General features: G+C 41.6%; 1 protein-coding gene across 1 annotated transcript in view; it reads right to left on the reverse strand.

Moving 5' to 3' along the window:
- si:dkey-215k6.1 (transmembrane protein 132C) overlaps positions 1–18,729 on the reverse strand; it is a 163,688-nt gene that overhangs the window by 37,996 nt on the left and 106,963 nt on the right. The window contains exon 4 of the mRNA XM_035530293.1: positions 4,783–4,966. Within this exon, the coding sequence (XP_035386186.1) occupies positions 4,783–4,966 (184 nt within the window). The remainder of the gene's footprint in view (positions 1–4,782; positions 4,967–18,729) is intronic.

Consider the following 18,729-nt stretch of genomic DNA (forward strand, 5'->3'; position numbering starts at 1 on the left):
CAGGGAGCAGAGAGGCGCAAAAACCCCTTTCAGATGATACTCATGGTGAGTAAAATAACAGCGCTACTCACAGGGGTAAATTACAGCTAATAATCCCAAAGCCTAAAGAAGCTCATTGGATGGTCACAGCTGGTCCGTCCATAAACACGGTGTGGTTAGAACAGGAGTTTTTTGTACAAATTGTGTGTACAGCCTGATAAATGAAGTACTTGATACAGAAATAAGAAGCCTATTTATCAACCCCACTGAAAGGTTTTAGGGTTGTGACATCTAAGTCATAAACATATTCTTTCAACTCATATTCCAAATATTTCCCCCTTTCCTCTGTGTGTGTGTGTGTGTGTGTGGGGGGGGGGGGGTTGTTCAATGTTCCTAATGACCAGCACTGCACCCATTACTTGAGAAAGGGAGACTGGACATGAAAGCAGAGATACCTGCTGATTGGCTGTCTTTCATCTTCTGGCCATTTGTGATAGGCCGCTATGTGCAAGTCAGAGATGATGGACTTACCCACAACATCTAACCCTAACCATACAACCTCAGAAAAAGAAAGCGATGGAGCTCCTCCTACAGCCTGGTGGAGGAGAAGATGGAGAAAAGGGTTCTTACAGTCTGAGGCAGAAGAAACAAGTGTAAACTCATACCTCTGTGTAAATACCACTCACTGCTGCTGCACTCTGATCAAAGGATTAATTACAGATGACTCCAGAAGATCATGTCTCTCTAATGAGCATCTAATGTCTCCAGGGACTGTGGTATTGTAGCTGGAGACATGAGAAATGTCTCTGCACCGTGCATGAGGCCTCCAGAGAGAGCGGGCAGTGCGGCTCCTCCCAGAGGCATGTAGACCAGGAGGAGAACTCACGATGGGTCCGGGAGAGGAGTGGTGGGAATGCAGAGTGACCTTTATGAAGGTTACCTTGGGGAGGAGAGGGGAGGGGAGGGGAGGGGAGGGGAGGGGTCTGGCCCCTGCAGGCTGCAGTCCTGCCTGGGCAGAGATGGAGGTGGTTGAGTGTGTGTGCGTGTGTGTGTGTGTGTGTGTGTGTTTGGTTTGTAGCCTTTACAGTGAAAAATTAAAGATGTGACAGTGGCTTTATTTAAGATTATTTAACAAACCATGTATAAAGACCTCAGGCTACACGCACACATGCACACACTTTCACACACACACAAACAAAACAAGATCAAAATTTACCTCTAGTTTACCTGTAGTTTACCTCTACACAGCAGTGTAGTTCACCTCACTATATATTTTTATCACTATCCAGCATTGCTGCATTCCAGTCTAAACTGGTGTCCATTCCAGCACTGTTTCCCTCCACCCTAAAGCAAAGTTAATCTCCAGCCCAGCAATGCAGAGGTCACTTCGGTTCATCTCAGTGCTGTTGCCCCAGGTAACCCTGGGTCCTGATTGGTTGGATTAGGTGTGGCAGGCTGGTCTGAGTTCTGCTGGAAGGTGGCGCTCCAGCATTGGACATCATTAAAACGGCTGAAGGAGCCAAACAGACACTAACAAACCCCGCAAGCTTTGCATCCCTGAGTGTACTGCTCTCGATTGTCCATGCCTGGCTCTCGCTGACTGGGTCTGCTTTCTGTGTGAAAAGCACTTTGCTGATTGGTCAGTGTATTTCATTCCACTGTCTACCATCACCTCGTTTATGCAAGTTTGAAAGTGGGCTGACACCACATAAACTGCATTTTATATCTCCATATAAAATCATTTTCAGAATAATCAGACTCACAATAGTCAGACTTTTCTTCTCCACCTCCTAACTCCTCTACAGGGACAGAGCAGACTGGGAGAACTGACGATGCCTTAATCTCCAGCTCCCTGGGTGCTTGGCAACCACCTGTATGCTTTACTGATACATCCCAGAAGTGTTTATCAGTACAAGCCTTTACATCTTACACATACACAATCAGATCAGAACATCATGACCACCTACCTAATAGTGGGAATAGCAACGCTTGGTTCAGATGGCACTGGTAAGATGTCGTGGGATTGACTGTATTAGCTGACGGAAGGTATCTGGAGGCACTCTTGTCCATTCTGACTGCAGCAGAGCACTGAGGTCCCTCAGATCGTGCGGTTGTGGGTCAGCATAGTGAACCTGGTGATCCAGGTGTTCCCAGATGTGCTTCACTACATTGAGCGCAGGTCAGTTAGCAGGTCAGCGAAGGATACCACAGTTACTGTCTTGCTCCTGAAACCACTCATGTGCCACCCTTGTGTGGTGAGGTGGGCTGTTATTCTGTTGATGGGTACCATCGGGGTAGAACATCAACATGTACAGGTGCACATGATCTGCTAGGATTGCCAAGTACCTGCTGGCACTCCGAGACTCACAGAGAGGTATTAGTGGTCCAGGATCATTTCAGGAAAACCCCCAGACGTGTACCCTGCCACCAGCACCCTGTGTTTGGTACCCTGCCACCAGCACCCTGTGTTTGGTACCCAGCCACCACCAGGCTGTGTTTGGTACCCAGTCACCACCACCCTGCGTTTGGCCCACACTTGTCTCTTGGAGGCAGTTATCATACGTTTGGCGGTGTATACATCACCATCTGTCCATTCATCGGAGAAGGCAGCATTTTTCCAATCCTCCAGTGTCCAATTACAGTAGTCCCATGCAAACTGGGGGTGATGTTGATGATGAACCTTGATTAACACTGACACCTTAACCAGACGTAACAGTGTTTGCTCCGTGGCGATCCCTGCCACTTTCCTGGTTGCTCCAGGGTTCATTACAGAGGGTAACTGATCCACTGTGACGTGTCCATTGCTCCAGCGGCCCGTGGGGCACCACTGGTATGCTGTTAGGAGACCATGTGTGAGAAGTCCATACTCAGTATGCCTTCGCTACAGCAGCTCTAGAACATCTCATGGTTACAACTCACTGGTGTGTTCACTTACTTGTACAACTCACTGGTGTGGTTACTTATTTAAATGTGAACCAAACCCTGCCATTTGGCAACTGTGATGTCCTGGGCTGAGTTCATTCCAAACCAAGGGTGGTCATTCTGATATGGCTGTGTATTCTGATATGACTGTGTACATCTGGCACAATACACCTGTTTGGTGATATCAGACACAAGGAGGACTTTCCTTTGCCTTCAGAACTGCCTTAATTCTTCATGGCAGATTCAACAAGGTGCTGGAAACATTCCTCAGAGATTGTCGTTCACACTGACATGATGACATCACACAGGTGCTGCAGATTCATCTGCTGCACATCCATGACTTGACTCTCCTGTTCCACCCCATCCTAAATATGCTCTACTGGACTGAGATCTGGTGACTGTGGAGTTTGTGTACAGTTTCTGAACACAAACAGTGTTTAAGAAACCAGTTTGAGATGATTTGAGCTTTGGGACATGGTGTGTTTTCCTGCTAGAAGTATCCATCAGAAAATGTACACGAGTTATAAAGGGATGAACATGGTCAGCAACAATACTCAGGTAGGCTGTGGTGTTTAAACAGTACTCTGGTAAAATGTGGTGTTTAAACTATACTCAGGTAGGCTGTAGTTTATATTGGGATTAAGGGGTCCCCACACCATTACACTATCTTCAGACTAAACAAGGCAGAATAGATCCATCATGTTGTTTATGCCAACTTCTCACCATACCATACAAATGTCACAGCAGAAACCAAGACTCCTCAGATCAGTAAACATTTATCCAGCCTTCTATTATCCAATTTGGGTGAGCCTGTGTGAATTGTAACATCTGTTTCCTGTTCTTAGCTGACAGGGATGACACCTGGTGAGGTCTTCTGCTGCCCATCTGCTCCCAGTTCGACGTGTTGTACATTCAGAGATACTCTTCTGCATAGCTCGCTTGAAACGAGTGGTTATCTGAGTTACTGTTGCCTTTCTATCAGCTCAAACCAGTCTGGACATTCTCCTCTGACCTCTGGCATCAACAAGGCATAATTCATCCAGAGAACTGCCAGTGGATATTTTCTTCTTTTTTGGACCATTCTCTATTAACTCTAGAGATGATTGTGTGTAAAATCCCAGTAGATCAGCAGTTTCTAAAACACTCAGCCCAGCCTGTCTAGAACCAACAGCTGTGCCACGTTCAGTCACTTAAATCATCTTTCATGCCCATTCTAGTGTTGGTTTGAACTTCAGCAGGTCGTCTTGACCATGTCTACATGGACTGAGCTGCTGCCATGTGATTGGCTGATCAGATAGTTGCATTAATGAGCAGTTGAACAGGTGAACCTAATAGTAGCTGGTGTAGGTATATGATCAAGATTCTATATGCATTGGTTATTATAAAAGACATATGATTTTCATGATAATTTAAGATATTTAGCTGACACTTTTATCCAAAGTGACTTTCAATTATGACTGAGTACAACTGGAGTAATTGAGGGTTAAGGGTCTTGCTCAGGGGACCAACAGTGGCAACTTCGCAGTGGTGGGACTTGAACCAGCAACCTTCCAATTACTAGTGAAGTACCTTAACCACAGAGCTACCACTATAATAACATGCATGACTATGGCCATTTTCATATATAATAACATATACTTTATACATCACACCCATATTTGACATACAGATAGACCTTATATGTCATATGTATGTTTTTACTATGATGTACTATGTGTAAATATGTTAAAGATCTACCATGATGTTAGTATGAAATGTGTATGCTAGTCCTATAAGGCACTTATTTTTTAAGTATTTTGTGTGGCGCATGTGATTCTAGTGAATTTACAGACTTGTGCATCCCGGCAGATGCACAGCTGTGTGAGCAGAGGGGTGGCTCACCTCAGCGAGTGGCACGAGGCCCAGGACGTCCCTCTGGCTGATGTAGATGATGGTGACAGCCTCAGCTGTCTCTCCCGTGGCCGGGTACTCCAGACGCCAGCGTACAGCCTGAGAAGCCTGCAGGGTGATGAAGTTGTCAACTTCTAAGTCCACCCACATCACCTCATAAAAGGACCCTTCCAACCTGAACAGAAGAGTGGCGAGAGGGAGGTTAGAGGCGAGAGAAAAAGAGAATACTAGCAAGGCAGAGACAAAGACACAGTAAGAGGAGCGAGCTGGTAAAGAATCACGGATGAGTTACGACACCATTAAGATGTGCAGAAGAACCCCAGAATTTAGATTAAACTAACACAGGAGGTGGACAAATAACAGTGACCCTCTTCAGGGTGTAGCAGGCTGAGAATGTGCCAGCACCTCCTGGTAGAAGGTCTGAGCTCCCTGACTGGTTGTCTTTGAGTCCATTTCACTAAAACCAGAAGCACATGTGAAACTGGTTAGTTGGTATGTGATTTCAGTTATATGAGCAGATTAATTGATTATTTACAAATGTTGTGTTTGTTACTGTGTGATAGGGTTAGGGTTTGATACTATGTGGCTTGTCTTGCATTAACTAGTTTCAAGATGTTTGTGTATCAGGCCTGATTCAGTGTGGTGTAACATTAAATTCTGTTGGAATTATATAGCATCTGTCTCAGAACCCAATAATGTTTTATAATCAACACACAGCCTATACATCCAATCAACACACAGCATAACCTCAACCAGAAACCACAGACCCCTGGAGGACTGAGCAGCGTCCACCACTGGGAGAGAGGACACCACCCAGGATAGAGCACTCTCCACCATTGGGCATGCAGACATACAGACATTCACACACACTCACTCACACCAGGACAATTTTTTAGTGTAGCCAATTTGACCTAACCTGCGGGAGGACACCAGACATGGGGAGAACATGGAAACGCCAACCAGGGAGGAACATACACCTGAGACCCGAGGGCTGAGATAACCTCCAAGCCACTTAAGGGCAGCTCACAAGGGCCAAGCTGAACGAACAGTTCAGGCAGGGTGAGTGCGTTACACAGATGCAGAGAGCACCCCTTAATGCTAATCACTACAATAGTGCACACACACACACACACACACACACACACATACAGAGAGGTTGTATACTACAGTCAATTGTGGTTTGGTGTGACATTTGGTGTTAGGTGAGCACAGGTGAACTATGACCTCCTTCAGCAGTGATGACAATGCAATCAGAGAGACTTTTTACAGATTAGTTAATGTAGTGTAGTGTAGTGCAATGTAGTGTAGTGTAGTGTAGTGTAGTGTAGTGTAGTGTAATGTGGTGTAGTGTAGTGTAATGTAGTGTGGTGTAGTGTAGTGTAGTGTAATGTGGTGTAGTGTACTGTAGTGTAAAGTAGTGCAGTGTAGTGTATTGTAGTGTAATGCAGTGCAGTGTACTGTAGTGTAAAGTAGTGCAGTGTAGTGTAGTGTAATGTATTGTAGTGTGGTGTAGTGTAATGTAATGTAGTGTAGTGTAATGTAGTGTAATGACAGTGTAGTCTAGTGTGGTGTAGTGTAGTGTAATGTAAAGTAGTGTAGTGTAGTGTAATGCAGTGTAGTGTAATGTAGTGTAATGTAATGTGGTGTAGTGTAGTGTAATGTAGTGCAGTGTAGAGTAGTGTAATGTAGTGTAGTGTAATGTAGTGCAGTGTAGAGTAGTGTAATGTAGTGTAGTGTAGTAAAGTGTAATGTATTGTAGTTTGGTGTAGTGTAGTGTAGTGTATTGTAGTGTAGTGTAATGTAGTGTAGTGTAATGTAGTGTAATGATAGTGTAGTGTAGTGTAATGTAATGTAGTGTATTGTAGTGTAGTGTAGTGAAGTGTAGTGTAATGTAGTGTAGTGCAGTGTAATGTAGTGTAGTGTAATGTAGTTATGTAGTGTAATGTAGTGTAGTGCAGTGTAATGTAGTGTAATGATAGTTTAGTGTAGTGTAATGTAATGTAGTGTATTGTAGTGTAGTGTAGTGTAATGTAATGTAGTGTATTGTAGTGTAGTGTAGTGTATTGTAGTGTAGTGTATTGTAGTGTAATGTATTGTGCCATGGGGTTCAGGGACTGCAGTGTTGCTGGAGGTTTTTCTCTGTAGTGAACACACACGTGTATCTGTAGTGAACACACACGTGTATCTGTAGTGAACACATATGTGTATCTGTTTCTTCCAGCCATTTAGCTTTAAGTTTATGTCATAAGTGTAAAAATTAAGAGGTTTGGAGTGGAAGCTAAAAGCAATATAAAACTTCCCAATTAAACCCTTTTTACAGTCAGTTATAATAAAACTAAACTAATAACAGCAGTGAGACAGACATCAGAACTTTAGGAATTACAGTTCATGTGTGTGTATGTGTGTGTGGGGATAGAATGAGAGAGACATATATGCAGTGATAGAAGCTCTAACTCTATAATGATGTATAATTATACTGCAGCTTGGTATTGCAGACACTAAAACACCAAACACACACTCCTAGACACGGGCACACACACACACACACACACACACACACACACACACACACACACACACACACACACACACACACACACACACACACACATACACACACACACACTCCTACACACTTAAACACACAAACACAAAAATACACTCCTACACACAAGTCTATGTTAACATAGACTATCTATTCACATAGAAAGTAAAAGCTTAGTAAGACAAATCAATCTTATGTTTATATTTAATTTGATAAAGCTGACAATACAATTTCACATTATAGTAGAACCTAACACTTAATGCTTAACACTTCACCCAATCCTAACGTTAACCCTTCACCCTAACCATAACTTAAAGCTTATCCCTAACTCTAAACCCTAACACTAACCTAACCCTTAACCCTTAACCCTAACTCTAACCCTAAACCTAACCCTAACCCTTAACCCTAGCCCTTAACCTTAGCCCTAACCCTAATCCTAACCCTAACCCTAACCCACACACAACAGACATTAGGAATCCATAAACACACACAGCTTGAATGAGTGTTCTACAGACACCCACACACTTTCACACACACATTCTCATACACACCCACACTCTCACACACACACACACTCACACTCACACCCACAGAGAGAGAGAGAGAGAAGTATTGATACTTTAGACAAATGTCTGAGCAACCAAAGAGAAAGGAAGAGGATAGATTCCAATCTGCAATCAGTATTTACTGCCGTGGGTTTTTATTCTCTCTCTCTTCTTCCCTCGTTCTTTCTGTCTCTCTGTGAGATTATAAATTAAGGGGAGAGGTCGATGCCCCAGCACGTGTCCTGGGCGGAGGGAAGTTCCTCCTTTTCAGCTGAATTAATTCACCATCACTGATGGGAGTCGATGGCAGGGAGGAATAAACACGAGCAGGATTTACACCATGTCAAAGACGAGAGAAAGCCGACAGGTGCTCTCCATCACTCACACACACACACATTATATATATATATATGTGTGTATATATATATAATGTGTGTGTGTGTGTGTGTGTATATATGTGTGTGTGTATATATATATAATGTGTGTGTGTGTGTGTGTGTGTGTGTATATATATATATATATATATATATATATATATATGTATATATATATATATATATATATATATATATATACACACACACACACACACACACACACGCACACATTATATATATATACACACACACATATATACACACACACACACACACACGCACACGCACACACAAATGCACGCATGCACATGCACACATGCACACACACATACAGGCATGCACACACACAGAGGGGGGCGGGGCTGGGTGGGTTATTCATTTAGAAACCACCTCCGGCATCAGCAGTCATTGGTTCTAAAGTCAATCTACAGCACAGCGCCCTGCTTTGGCTAAATATAACCACGGCACTGACCTGATTATGGTACAGCCGAGAACCAAGAACAGTTCAGCAGAGAGACAGCACAGAACCAGTGACAGAGAGACCATGAAGAGGACAAGGAGACAGAGTGACAGACACTGCTTACACTGAGGATGGATAAAAGTTAAAAGAGTGACGATGGACTCCTACACTCACTACTGATCACTGGACATCAGGCAGGAAATAGACAAAGAGGAGGAAGGGTGTGTGTGTGTGTGTGTGTGTGTGTGTCTGTCTGTTTGTGTGTGTGAGAGAGTATATCTGTGTTTGTGTGTGTGTGTGTGTGTGTGTGTGGTCATTGTCATGATGTTCTGGTCAGACGGAAACGGCAGTGACAGGCGGCTGGAGCTTGCTGGTAGTGTGATGTGGGAAACTATAGATATCACACACACCACACAGTGAGAGCGTGTGTGTGTGTGTGTGTGTGTGTGTGTGTGTGTGTGTGTGTGTGTGTGTGTATGTCCATGTGTGTGAAAGGCCTTTCAGACTGGTTAGCCCAGAACAGAGGCTGAAATGTCACATACATACAACTGCACACACGCACACAAAGACACACACACACACACATGCCTTTTGTGTGTCCCTGTTCACCTCCTCTGTCCACTACACAACATCTGTCTCTCTCTTTGTCTTTCTCTCTGACTCTCTCTATCTCTCTCAAATGTATTTACTTATATTGTCAAGTATAGCGAATTTACAACAGATGTTGACACAAAGCAGCTTTACAAATCTCCGAGTCCAAGCCCCCAGTGAGCAAGACAAGGGTGACAGTGGTGAGGAAAAACTCCCTGGAACACGAGGAAGAAACCTGGAGAGGAACCGAGACTCAGAGGAGGGGGAGGGGGTATCCATCCTCCTGTGGGTGACAACAGTCACTACAGGCGCAAATAAACAAAGAACAAAATAAACAGATTTATTCAATGTTCCTAAATTTGCTAGTCTGGGTTCAGCATTTGTGTGTATGTGTGTGTTTGTGTGTGAAGCACATTTGGCACAGAAACCATAGAACAGCAGCCAGGCAGGCCGAGAGTCTTCTCTAGAGGGGTCAGGGGGTCAGGGATGGGAGGAGCCACAACATGGGGAGTGGTCAGGGATGGGAGGAGCCATGTAAGGGGGCAGGGTCAGGGATGGGAGGATCCGTAGCAGCTGAGATAGTTCAAAGCACAGCAACAACTCACTGTATCACTCTGTCTCACTTTCCCTGTGAATTTCTGCTCCCCTCTCTCTCCCTCCCCCTTGTTTTCTTTGTTCTCTTGTTTATATCTCTCTGCTCTTTGCTCCATGCTGTGACCCTCTGAATCTCCTTTTCAGCATTTATGTCAACATGCTCTTCTAACACCGCCTCTTAAACTACAGCACACCTAAACTACATAACACTGTTAAACTACAGAACACCTAAACTACAAAACACTTAAACTATGGCACACCTAAACTACATAACACTGTTAAACTACAGCACACCTAAACTACATAACACTGTTAAACTATGGCACACCTAAACTACATAACACTGTTAAACTACAGCACACCTAAACTACAAAACACTTAAACTATGGCACATCTAAACTACATCACACTTAAACTACAGCACACTTAATCTATGGCACACTGTTACACTACAACACATGCTGTGTACTAAGATATTTCATTTCAAACAAAGGCCCTGCATGTGTGACACTACTACAGAAATGCACTTTACATCTAACACAAGTGATATATTTAACTGTTATTTTACTTACATAACAAAACATGATATTACTCACAGATAATTACAGCAAATAGCACCAATAAAAGACTACCAATCTTCAGCCTACAGTGAGTTGTAGAACAGAACAGAAATGAACTGAACAGAACAGTATTGTACTACATGTAATCACTGGCACTTTTAGATTATGGAAGCACAAGTCCTGTCTTATGTGGTTCTGTAAACACAAGTCCTGTGTTATGTGCTACGTGTGTTCCAGAGTGCTTGGTTAAGGAAGGACAATATTTAAGTTTCAGCAGCCCTTCACCTGGTGCTGGGTCAGGTGTAGCAGGTGTAGCACGTGTAGCTATGACAGGAGCAGAGACTGTCTGAGACAGCCACCCTGAGAGAGCCACCCTGAGACAGCCACCCTGAGACAGTCACCCTGCTCAGTCTTGTGTGGGGTATTGGGTAAACTGAGTTTTAAAGTTACAGTCTTAAGACCAAGTGAAGGAACATCAGCAATAAAAGGGTTAATGTAAATGTATGTATGTGTTTGTGTGTGTGTGTGTGTGTGTGAGGTGAAAGTGAATGCACTGTAAAAGTTTGTTTAATGTGCAGTTGTGTGCAAATGTGTGTGTTGTGTAAATGTCAGAGTAACATAATGTAGATGTAATATAAAACTGGATGTAATGTAAAATTGTTTGGTTTGTAATAGTATGTGTAATGCAAAGGGTTGTAATGTAAAGTATGATGTAATATTAAGTTTATATTTAATATAACTATCGTTCACCTGTTCACCCTGGAAATTAGCCGCTGTTGTAGAACTTAGCCGCGATTGTTGGCATTACAAGTCTACCTTTTGGGTGATTTGTTTCAAATTGCATCTGCACGTGACAAGGACTGAGATATTTGCATATATATGAATATAGGTATATAATGATGTTAGATTGTAATTGCATATATATGAATATAGGTATATAATGATGTTAGATTGTAATTGCATATATATGAATATAGGTATATAATGATGTTAGATTGTAATTGCATATATATGAATATAGGTATATAATGATGTTAGATTGTAATTGCATATATATGAATATAGGTATATAATGATGTTAGATTGTAATTGCATATATATGAATATAGGTATATAATGATGATAGATTGTAATTGCATATATATGAATATAGGTATATAATGATGATAGATTGTAATTGCATATATATGAATATAGGTATATAATGATGATAGATTGTAATTGCATATATATGAATATAGGTATATAATGATGATAGATTGTAATTGCATATATATGAATATAGGTATATAATGATGATAGATTGTAATTGCATATATATGAATATAGGTATATAATGATGATAGATTGTAATTGCATATATATGAATATAGGTATATAATGATGTTAGATTGTAATTGCATATATATGAATATAGGTATATAATGATGATAGATTGTAATTGCATATATATGAATATAGGTATATAATGATGTTAGATTGTAATTGCATATATATGAATATAGGTATATAATGATGTTAGATTGTAATTGCATATATATGAATATAGGTATATAATGATGATAGATTGTAATTGCATATATATGAATATAGGTATATAATGATGATAGATTGTAATTGCATATATATGTAATTGTTACTCTCAAGTTTTTTCTTTTATTTTTGGATTTAAAATAATCTTAGATAATTCATACTTCATACCATAGACTTATGTATTTATTCTAGATAATGTTCTTAGAATTATTACTTCATTCATTAATTAATTGATAAAAATCTGAAATCTCTACACCTTCCCCCCTCCACATCTGATAGAGAACTATAGACACAGTGATTAGGGGTCTAACTTCCCCATAGAAAACAAGGAGTCCAGAACTGCATGGAAATAAAAACTGTTTCTTGTAAAGAGTAACAGGTCTCCTTCAATGCATGTGATGTTCATATGTGCTTGTGTGTAATTATCTGTGGAGCTCTGAGCCTTCGCTGTTTCTCAAACCCCTGGCGAGGACCCTGAGTGTTGCACCTGCTTCACGTTTATTCACATTCAAATCATATTGCTGCCTCAACAAATACAAATACAAGTACAAACACTATTTGCACATCTCTAGTAGTGTGTAATGTGTAATAATGTGCTGTTTTAAGATGTGTATAATATGTGTAGTGTGTAAGGTGTAAGATGTGTGTAGTATGTAAGATTTGTGTAGTTTGTATGGTGTGTGCAGTGTGTAACGTGTGTGTACTGTGTAAGATGTGTGTAGTGTGTAAAGTGGTGTGTAGTGTGTAAGATGTGTGTAGACAGGATCCAACAGGGACTAAGGTTGCAACTGGTCCACTGAGAGAGGCTGTGTGCGTATGCGTGTGTGTGTATATGCGTGTGTGTATATACATGTGTGTGTGGTGTGTGTGTGTGCTCTTATGACTATGGTTGCCTGTATGTTAAATGTTAAACTTGATAATTAAATGGATTTATTCTCTGTGTGTCTATAACACTCCCACCCCACCATCTGGACAAAGAGAGATCATGAACTCCAACTCACTCACTCACTCCCACTTTTACTCATCTGTGTGAGCTCATGTGCTACAGCTACATTTATGTTGCTTTATGTTTGTGCCATTTTTTCTGGTTTTGTGAAGTACTTCCAGCTGCATTTTTGTCTGAAAGGTATAATTATAAATAAATGTATTCATAATTTTAAAATAGTTAATTAGAAATTATAAAGTTAGTACCTGCTTATCTGTTGCTGTCATGTTGTCAAAAAACTCAACATCTATATGAAGGAGGCTGGATGAAAACTAAACAACCAACTCGATACGTAAAAACTTCAGATTGTGTAATACCTCATCACCAGTATTAGATGTGATTGCTAGGTAATAATTGAAAGAAGCTATCACAGTGAAGCTTTTTAAAAATAATTATTTCCAAACACATTTCATACTAGAGTCTTAAATGATGTCATCATCTTAGCTGCCAATCAGCTGTGACTGCCAGGATACCGTTTCAAACTTTCATGAGAAGCAGGTCAGGGAGGGGAAGGATTTAAGAGTAGCACTCCATCTAGAAAGGTCTTTCAGGAGGGGGTATTATGTAAGTGTTACACTCAATTTGTAGAGTGATATCAGAGTGAACAGCAGGTAAATGTGTGTGTGTCACACACACACACACACACACACAGAGAAACACATACAAATGTGCACACACACACACACACGTGTCACTCTCTCACACACACACACACACACACACACGTGTCACTCTCTCACACACACACACACACACACACACACACGGCCCAACACACAGGTAGCTGTAACACCCGACAGCCATGCAGTGCACTGGCCCAAAGACGACTCATGTGCAGTGGAGTATGAAGTGGCAGTCATAGCTGTCACACACATACACACATAACTCAGCGCTCACTCTAACACACACACACACGCAACACACACACAGAGCTGTCACACATATACACACATAACTCAGCGCCTACACTCACTCTAACACACACACACACACACACACCACACACACACACACAGAGCTGTCTCAGATACATGCGCATGCACACACTCACAAACACACACAAGCACACACACACACACACACACACACACACACACACACACACATACAAACACTGCTTTGCTGACCTGCCTTGTCAGCTAAACTACTGATGCCTCCCTGCCATCATGCCCCAAAAGCACCTACTCTCTGCCCCTGGATGCAACCTGCCAATCATCGCCATGGAAACCAGGTCATCTGAGTCCGGAATAGTCAACTCAAACAACGCAGAGTGATGGACATGTCAATGACCCCACCCACCCACCCAACCCCCTGTGACATACATAGCTCTGAAACGTCATGCTGCGCGCATCTGCAGAAAAGAGAGATTTCTCACTGAGACAGAAAGCCAAGCATTCAGAGCAGGTACACTTACAGGGTAAACACTCATCTCAGCCACGCCATGCTTAGAATCAGTAATCACACAGGAACAGTTACAGGGTTTACAGCTTTCAGCCATATGTGTGTGTGGGGGGGGGGTTGTAGTGTGTGATGATTATTGTTTATAGCACTTATCATTGTTTAAGATAGACCTTATGTATTTTGCACTTCTAGGTATCAGCATTCATCCCTGTATTCTACAGTGTTCTAGTTCATTGGTGTGTTTAATTCTAACCTACTGTATTGTACTTGGATATATTCTATGAGTAAATGACAAAGCACTTTTGTAAGTTGCTCTGGATAAGAGCGTCTGCTAAATGCCGTAAATGTAAATGTAAATGTAAAATGATGTGTGTGATGATGAGGTGACGCATGTGATGTGTTGAGAGATTTTCATGATTGATTTGTTTAATTCAAATTAATCTTTTACTGTAATTTTCAAAATTAATTGAGATTGTTAATCTGTTAAAACAAAACAGGCAGGGGTTCACAGAGAGAAGAACACGTGGAAAAGAAAGGTGGAAATATCACTTTAGTGATACTTAATGATATTTCTTTACAACTTTAGTGATATCTAACATGAAGTGTGTTGAGGCAGGACTCTTATGCAATGATGAGTGACATTTATTTAGGGCAAATTCATTCTCAATAACCTTAATACAGTCCAGATAACTGTTAGACATTAGGGCCTATAAAACACAGGAGAAGGACAACGCTAAACTGTGACCGATATGGACCTGATGTGAAAAGTCAAATGTGGAATAAATGAATGTGAATTGGAAGCTAGAAAGTGAGTTGCAACCAAATGTAGCAGCGTGCTGAATTTGTTCCAGCACACAGGTAAATGGCAGAAAGACAAATAAACACTGGCCTATAACTCCCAACACCTCCACAAACAGAGCTGTGATTGATTCTGTCCTAGTGTGTGTGTATGTGTGAACATGTGTGTGTGTACTGCTGTCCTAGTGTTGCTCCATTCGACACAAAGAGCTCAAAGACATTCCTGATGTAGTGGCATTTCAACACAATGACAAAAGGCCTCCTTGAATGGATGTAGATAAAGAATTAATTTTTAAAAACTTGAACAATTTTGTTGTACTTCAAAAGTTTTGAGTCTGTTATGGATGTTTTAAAATAATTATTTTCACTATTTTTGTATTGTCCATTGTAAAAACCTAGTTGCATTATGTGAGGACTAAAAAATTTAAAAACATAATCAAGAATCATTTGAGTTTGAAAATTGAGATTGAGCCCTGGCAATGAAAAACCACACATATCCATATATTGTTCTTCTGCATGCCACAAAATAAAAGCAATAGTATAACACATTTTTGAAAGTTTAATTTTAGTTTACGTTTAGCTTGATTTAAGTCTAAATCAAGTATATTTATCATTTTAAAGGTTGTACAAAATCAAAAACTAAAAATAACTGTTTACAGTGTGCTGCAGTGTGTGATAAACTGTGATGCAGTGTGTGATGCAGTGTGTGATGAACTGTGTGATTTTGTGTGTGATGCAGTGTGTGATGAACTGTGTGATTTTGTGTGATGAACTGTGTGATTTTGTGTGTGATGCAGTGTGTGATGAACTGTGTGATGAACTGTGTGATGAATTGTGTGATGTAGTCTGTGATGCAGTGTGTGATGAACTGTGTGATGAATTGTGTGATGTAGTCTGTGATGCAGTGTGTGATGAACTGTGTGATGAATTGTGTGATGTAGTCTGTGATGCAGTGTGTGATGAACTGTGTGATGAATTGTGTGATGTAGTGTGTGATGCAGTGTGTGATGTCATGTGATGTGTCCTCAGCTCGGTGGTTAAATGTGATTGTTAATTGGGATTGAAGAAGCTTTAAATGCTGGAGATTATAAAACAAGCCCCTGCTGTTTGGACAGGTGTGTGCGCGTGTGTGTGTATGTGTGTTTGTGCAAACACGGTGTGACCCCAGCATTTGTTTCAGGGCTTTGGGCTGTGGGTGTGTGTGCATGTATGTGTGTGTTGAGGGCTGTGGGGCTTTTTAACTGGCCATTTCAATCAGACATCTCCTCATCTACATTCCATACTGACAGCACTCTCTGACCTTTCACCTTTAGAATGCAGGTCACGTAAACTTCCTCTCTGCCAGTAAGCAGCCCCCCCCCCCACACACACACACCAGTCAGGGAATCTCCTTTCTACTGTAGATGTTGGTTTTGTTCATCTTAAGATCCTTGTGATTCTGTGTCGTCAACACGAACTGAACACATGAATTGAACACACGAACTGAACATACGAGCTGAACACACGAGCCGAACATACGAATTGAACACACGAACTGAACATACAAGCTGAACACACGAACTGAATACATGAGCTGAACACACGAGCTGAACACACAAACTGAGCACATGATCTGAACACATGAGCTGAACACATGAACTGGAGAATGTTTTTAACACATTCAACAGACCCTGAACCTTCGCTACCTTATATGAGACTAAACACCAACCACTGGAGTCTATTTTAATGCTGATTTCCAGGTTGAAATTTTCCCTCTTTCTGTGGACTTGTAGTGTTGCGCTACTTTCAGTCTCTGTGGAGTGTAAAGTATCCTCAGTGTTTTAGGATTCTCTCTAGAGAGAGAGACAAGTGCTCTGAGAATTGAGTATATTCTTCATTAGCAATAGCAGTATGACCTATGGAAACCCAGAGAACAGAGGCACACACAGAAAACAGATACAAAGACACACACACATACACACACACACACACACACACACACACAGTCTGAGTATGATTTATTCTTGGATTTGCTGGCATAAGATAAGACAAGATCAAACAAGATAAGATAAAGGTGGGGGGTGGAGAGAGGAATTTATGGCAAATTAATGTTTTCTCTCTCCATGTTGCTCTCTCCCTCTCTCTCTCTCTCTCCATGTTGCTCTCCCTCTCTCTATCTTGCTCGCTCTCTCTCTCTCCATGTTGTTCACTCTGTTTCTGTCACATAATTTAAAAAAACACATGTTGTTAGTAGACATTATTATGTAACAGTGGTGGGAATACCTCATTACTGCCTTTCTGTCTTTTATTTTGGTTTGGATCCTTAAAGTATCACTTTGATATTGATGCAGTCTGAGTTAAATGTTCCCCTGTCCTCCCCTGACAGAACCAGGGGTTCAGATCCCAGCTGTGCCATGTAGTCACTTAACCCGCTCAGCTCCAGGCGAACCATATGATGACTCACCCTGCACTCTGATCCCAGCTCACAGACATTGGGATGTGCAAAAAGAAACATTTAATTCTCCTGATCACAGATGTGTAAATGACCAAATAAAGGTATTTCATCATATAATAGATCATAACCTTATATCCACTATGTTTGCAGTGCTGATACACCCATTATGTCCCATTTATAGCATTTATCTGACACTTTTATCCAAAGTGAAACTGTTATGAGTGAATACAATCTTGACTAATTAAGGGTTAAGGGTCTTGCTCAGGGCCCCAACAGTGGGAATATTGTGCTGGGACTTGAACTGGCAACCTTCTGATTACGAGCCCAGTACCTTCACCACTGCTAGAAGCACAGAGCAAGCACTCGTAGTACCAGAAGCTCCAAGCAGATACTCTTATGCTTCACTCAGATGTTCTCCAGGGCAGTTTGTGGATTTTCAGCTGCTGTTTAAATGTTGAGTGTCTCTGACCCTGAGATCTCCTGCTGGGATCCCACTACAAGCTCTAATGTCACATTTCAGCCTCTCTGTCTCCCTCCAACTAAACTGATAATTACAAACACAAAGGGTCTATTTCATCATTTAATTTCTCCATATTGTAGTTATCGGTGTCACCCATGTAATTGCCAGTGAATTTACGCTGAGCATCAGTCCAGCTCTACAAGCCTCGAGCTGTCGTGCGCCATGGAGGTTGTAAAAACACCGGCCCAGTCCAGGGAGGGACTGATGGTCCAGTCACGGAGGGCCACAAGAGAGTACACGACCCTGCTGTCCAGCCGGGGTGTAATTCTTCCACCGGGCTCATGGTCAGAAATACACACAGAGCTGCAAAGTAGTGGGGGGAGGAAGGGAGGGAGAGAGAGAGAGAGAGAGAGACATATTTCTGGCAAAAGACTATGCCTAGTGAAGCCAGATATAAAACTTTGATGGCAAAAATCATCTGTAAAGTGAAAATCATTCCACCATCACTCTGTCTGTCTGTCTTTCCTTCTCTCTTTCTCTCTATTTGCTCTCCCTCCCATTCTTTCCTTTTCACTCTCCTTCTTTCTCTCTCTTAGCCTCTACCCATCGTTGTTTCTCCTTTTCTCTCCCTCCCTCCCTCCCTCGCTCGCTCGCT

Source organism: Electrophorus electricus, chromosome 9, assembly GCF_013358815.1.
Source record: "Electrophorus electricus isolate fEleEle1 chromosome 9, fEleEle1.pri, whole genome shotgun sequence".
NCBI classification, from domain to species: Eukaryota; Metazoa; Chordata; class Actinopteri; order Gymnotiformes; family Gymnotidae; genus Electrophorus; species Electrophorus electricus.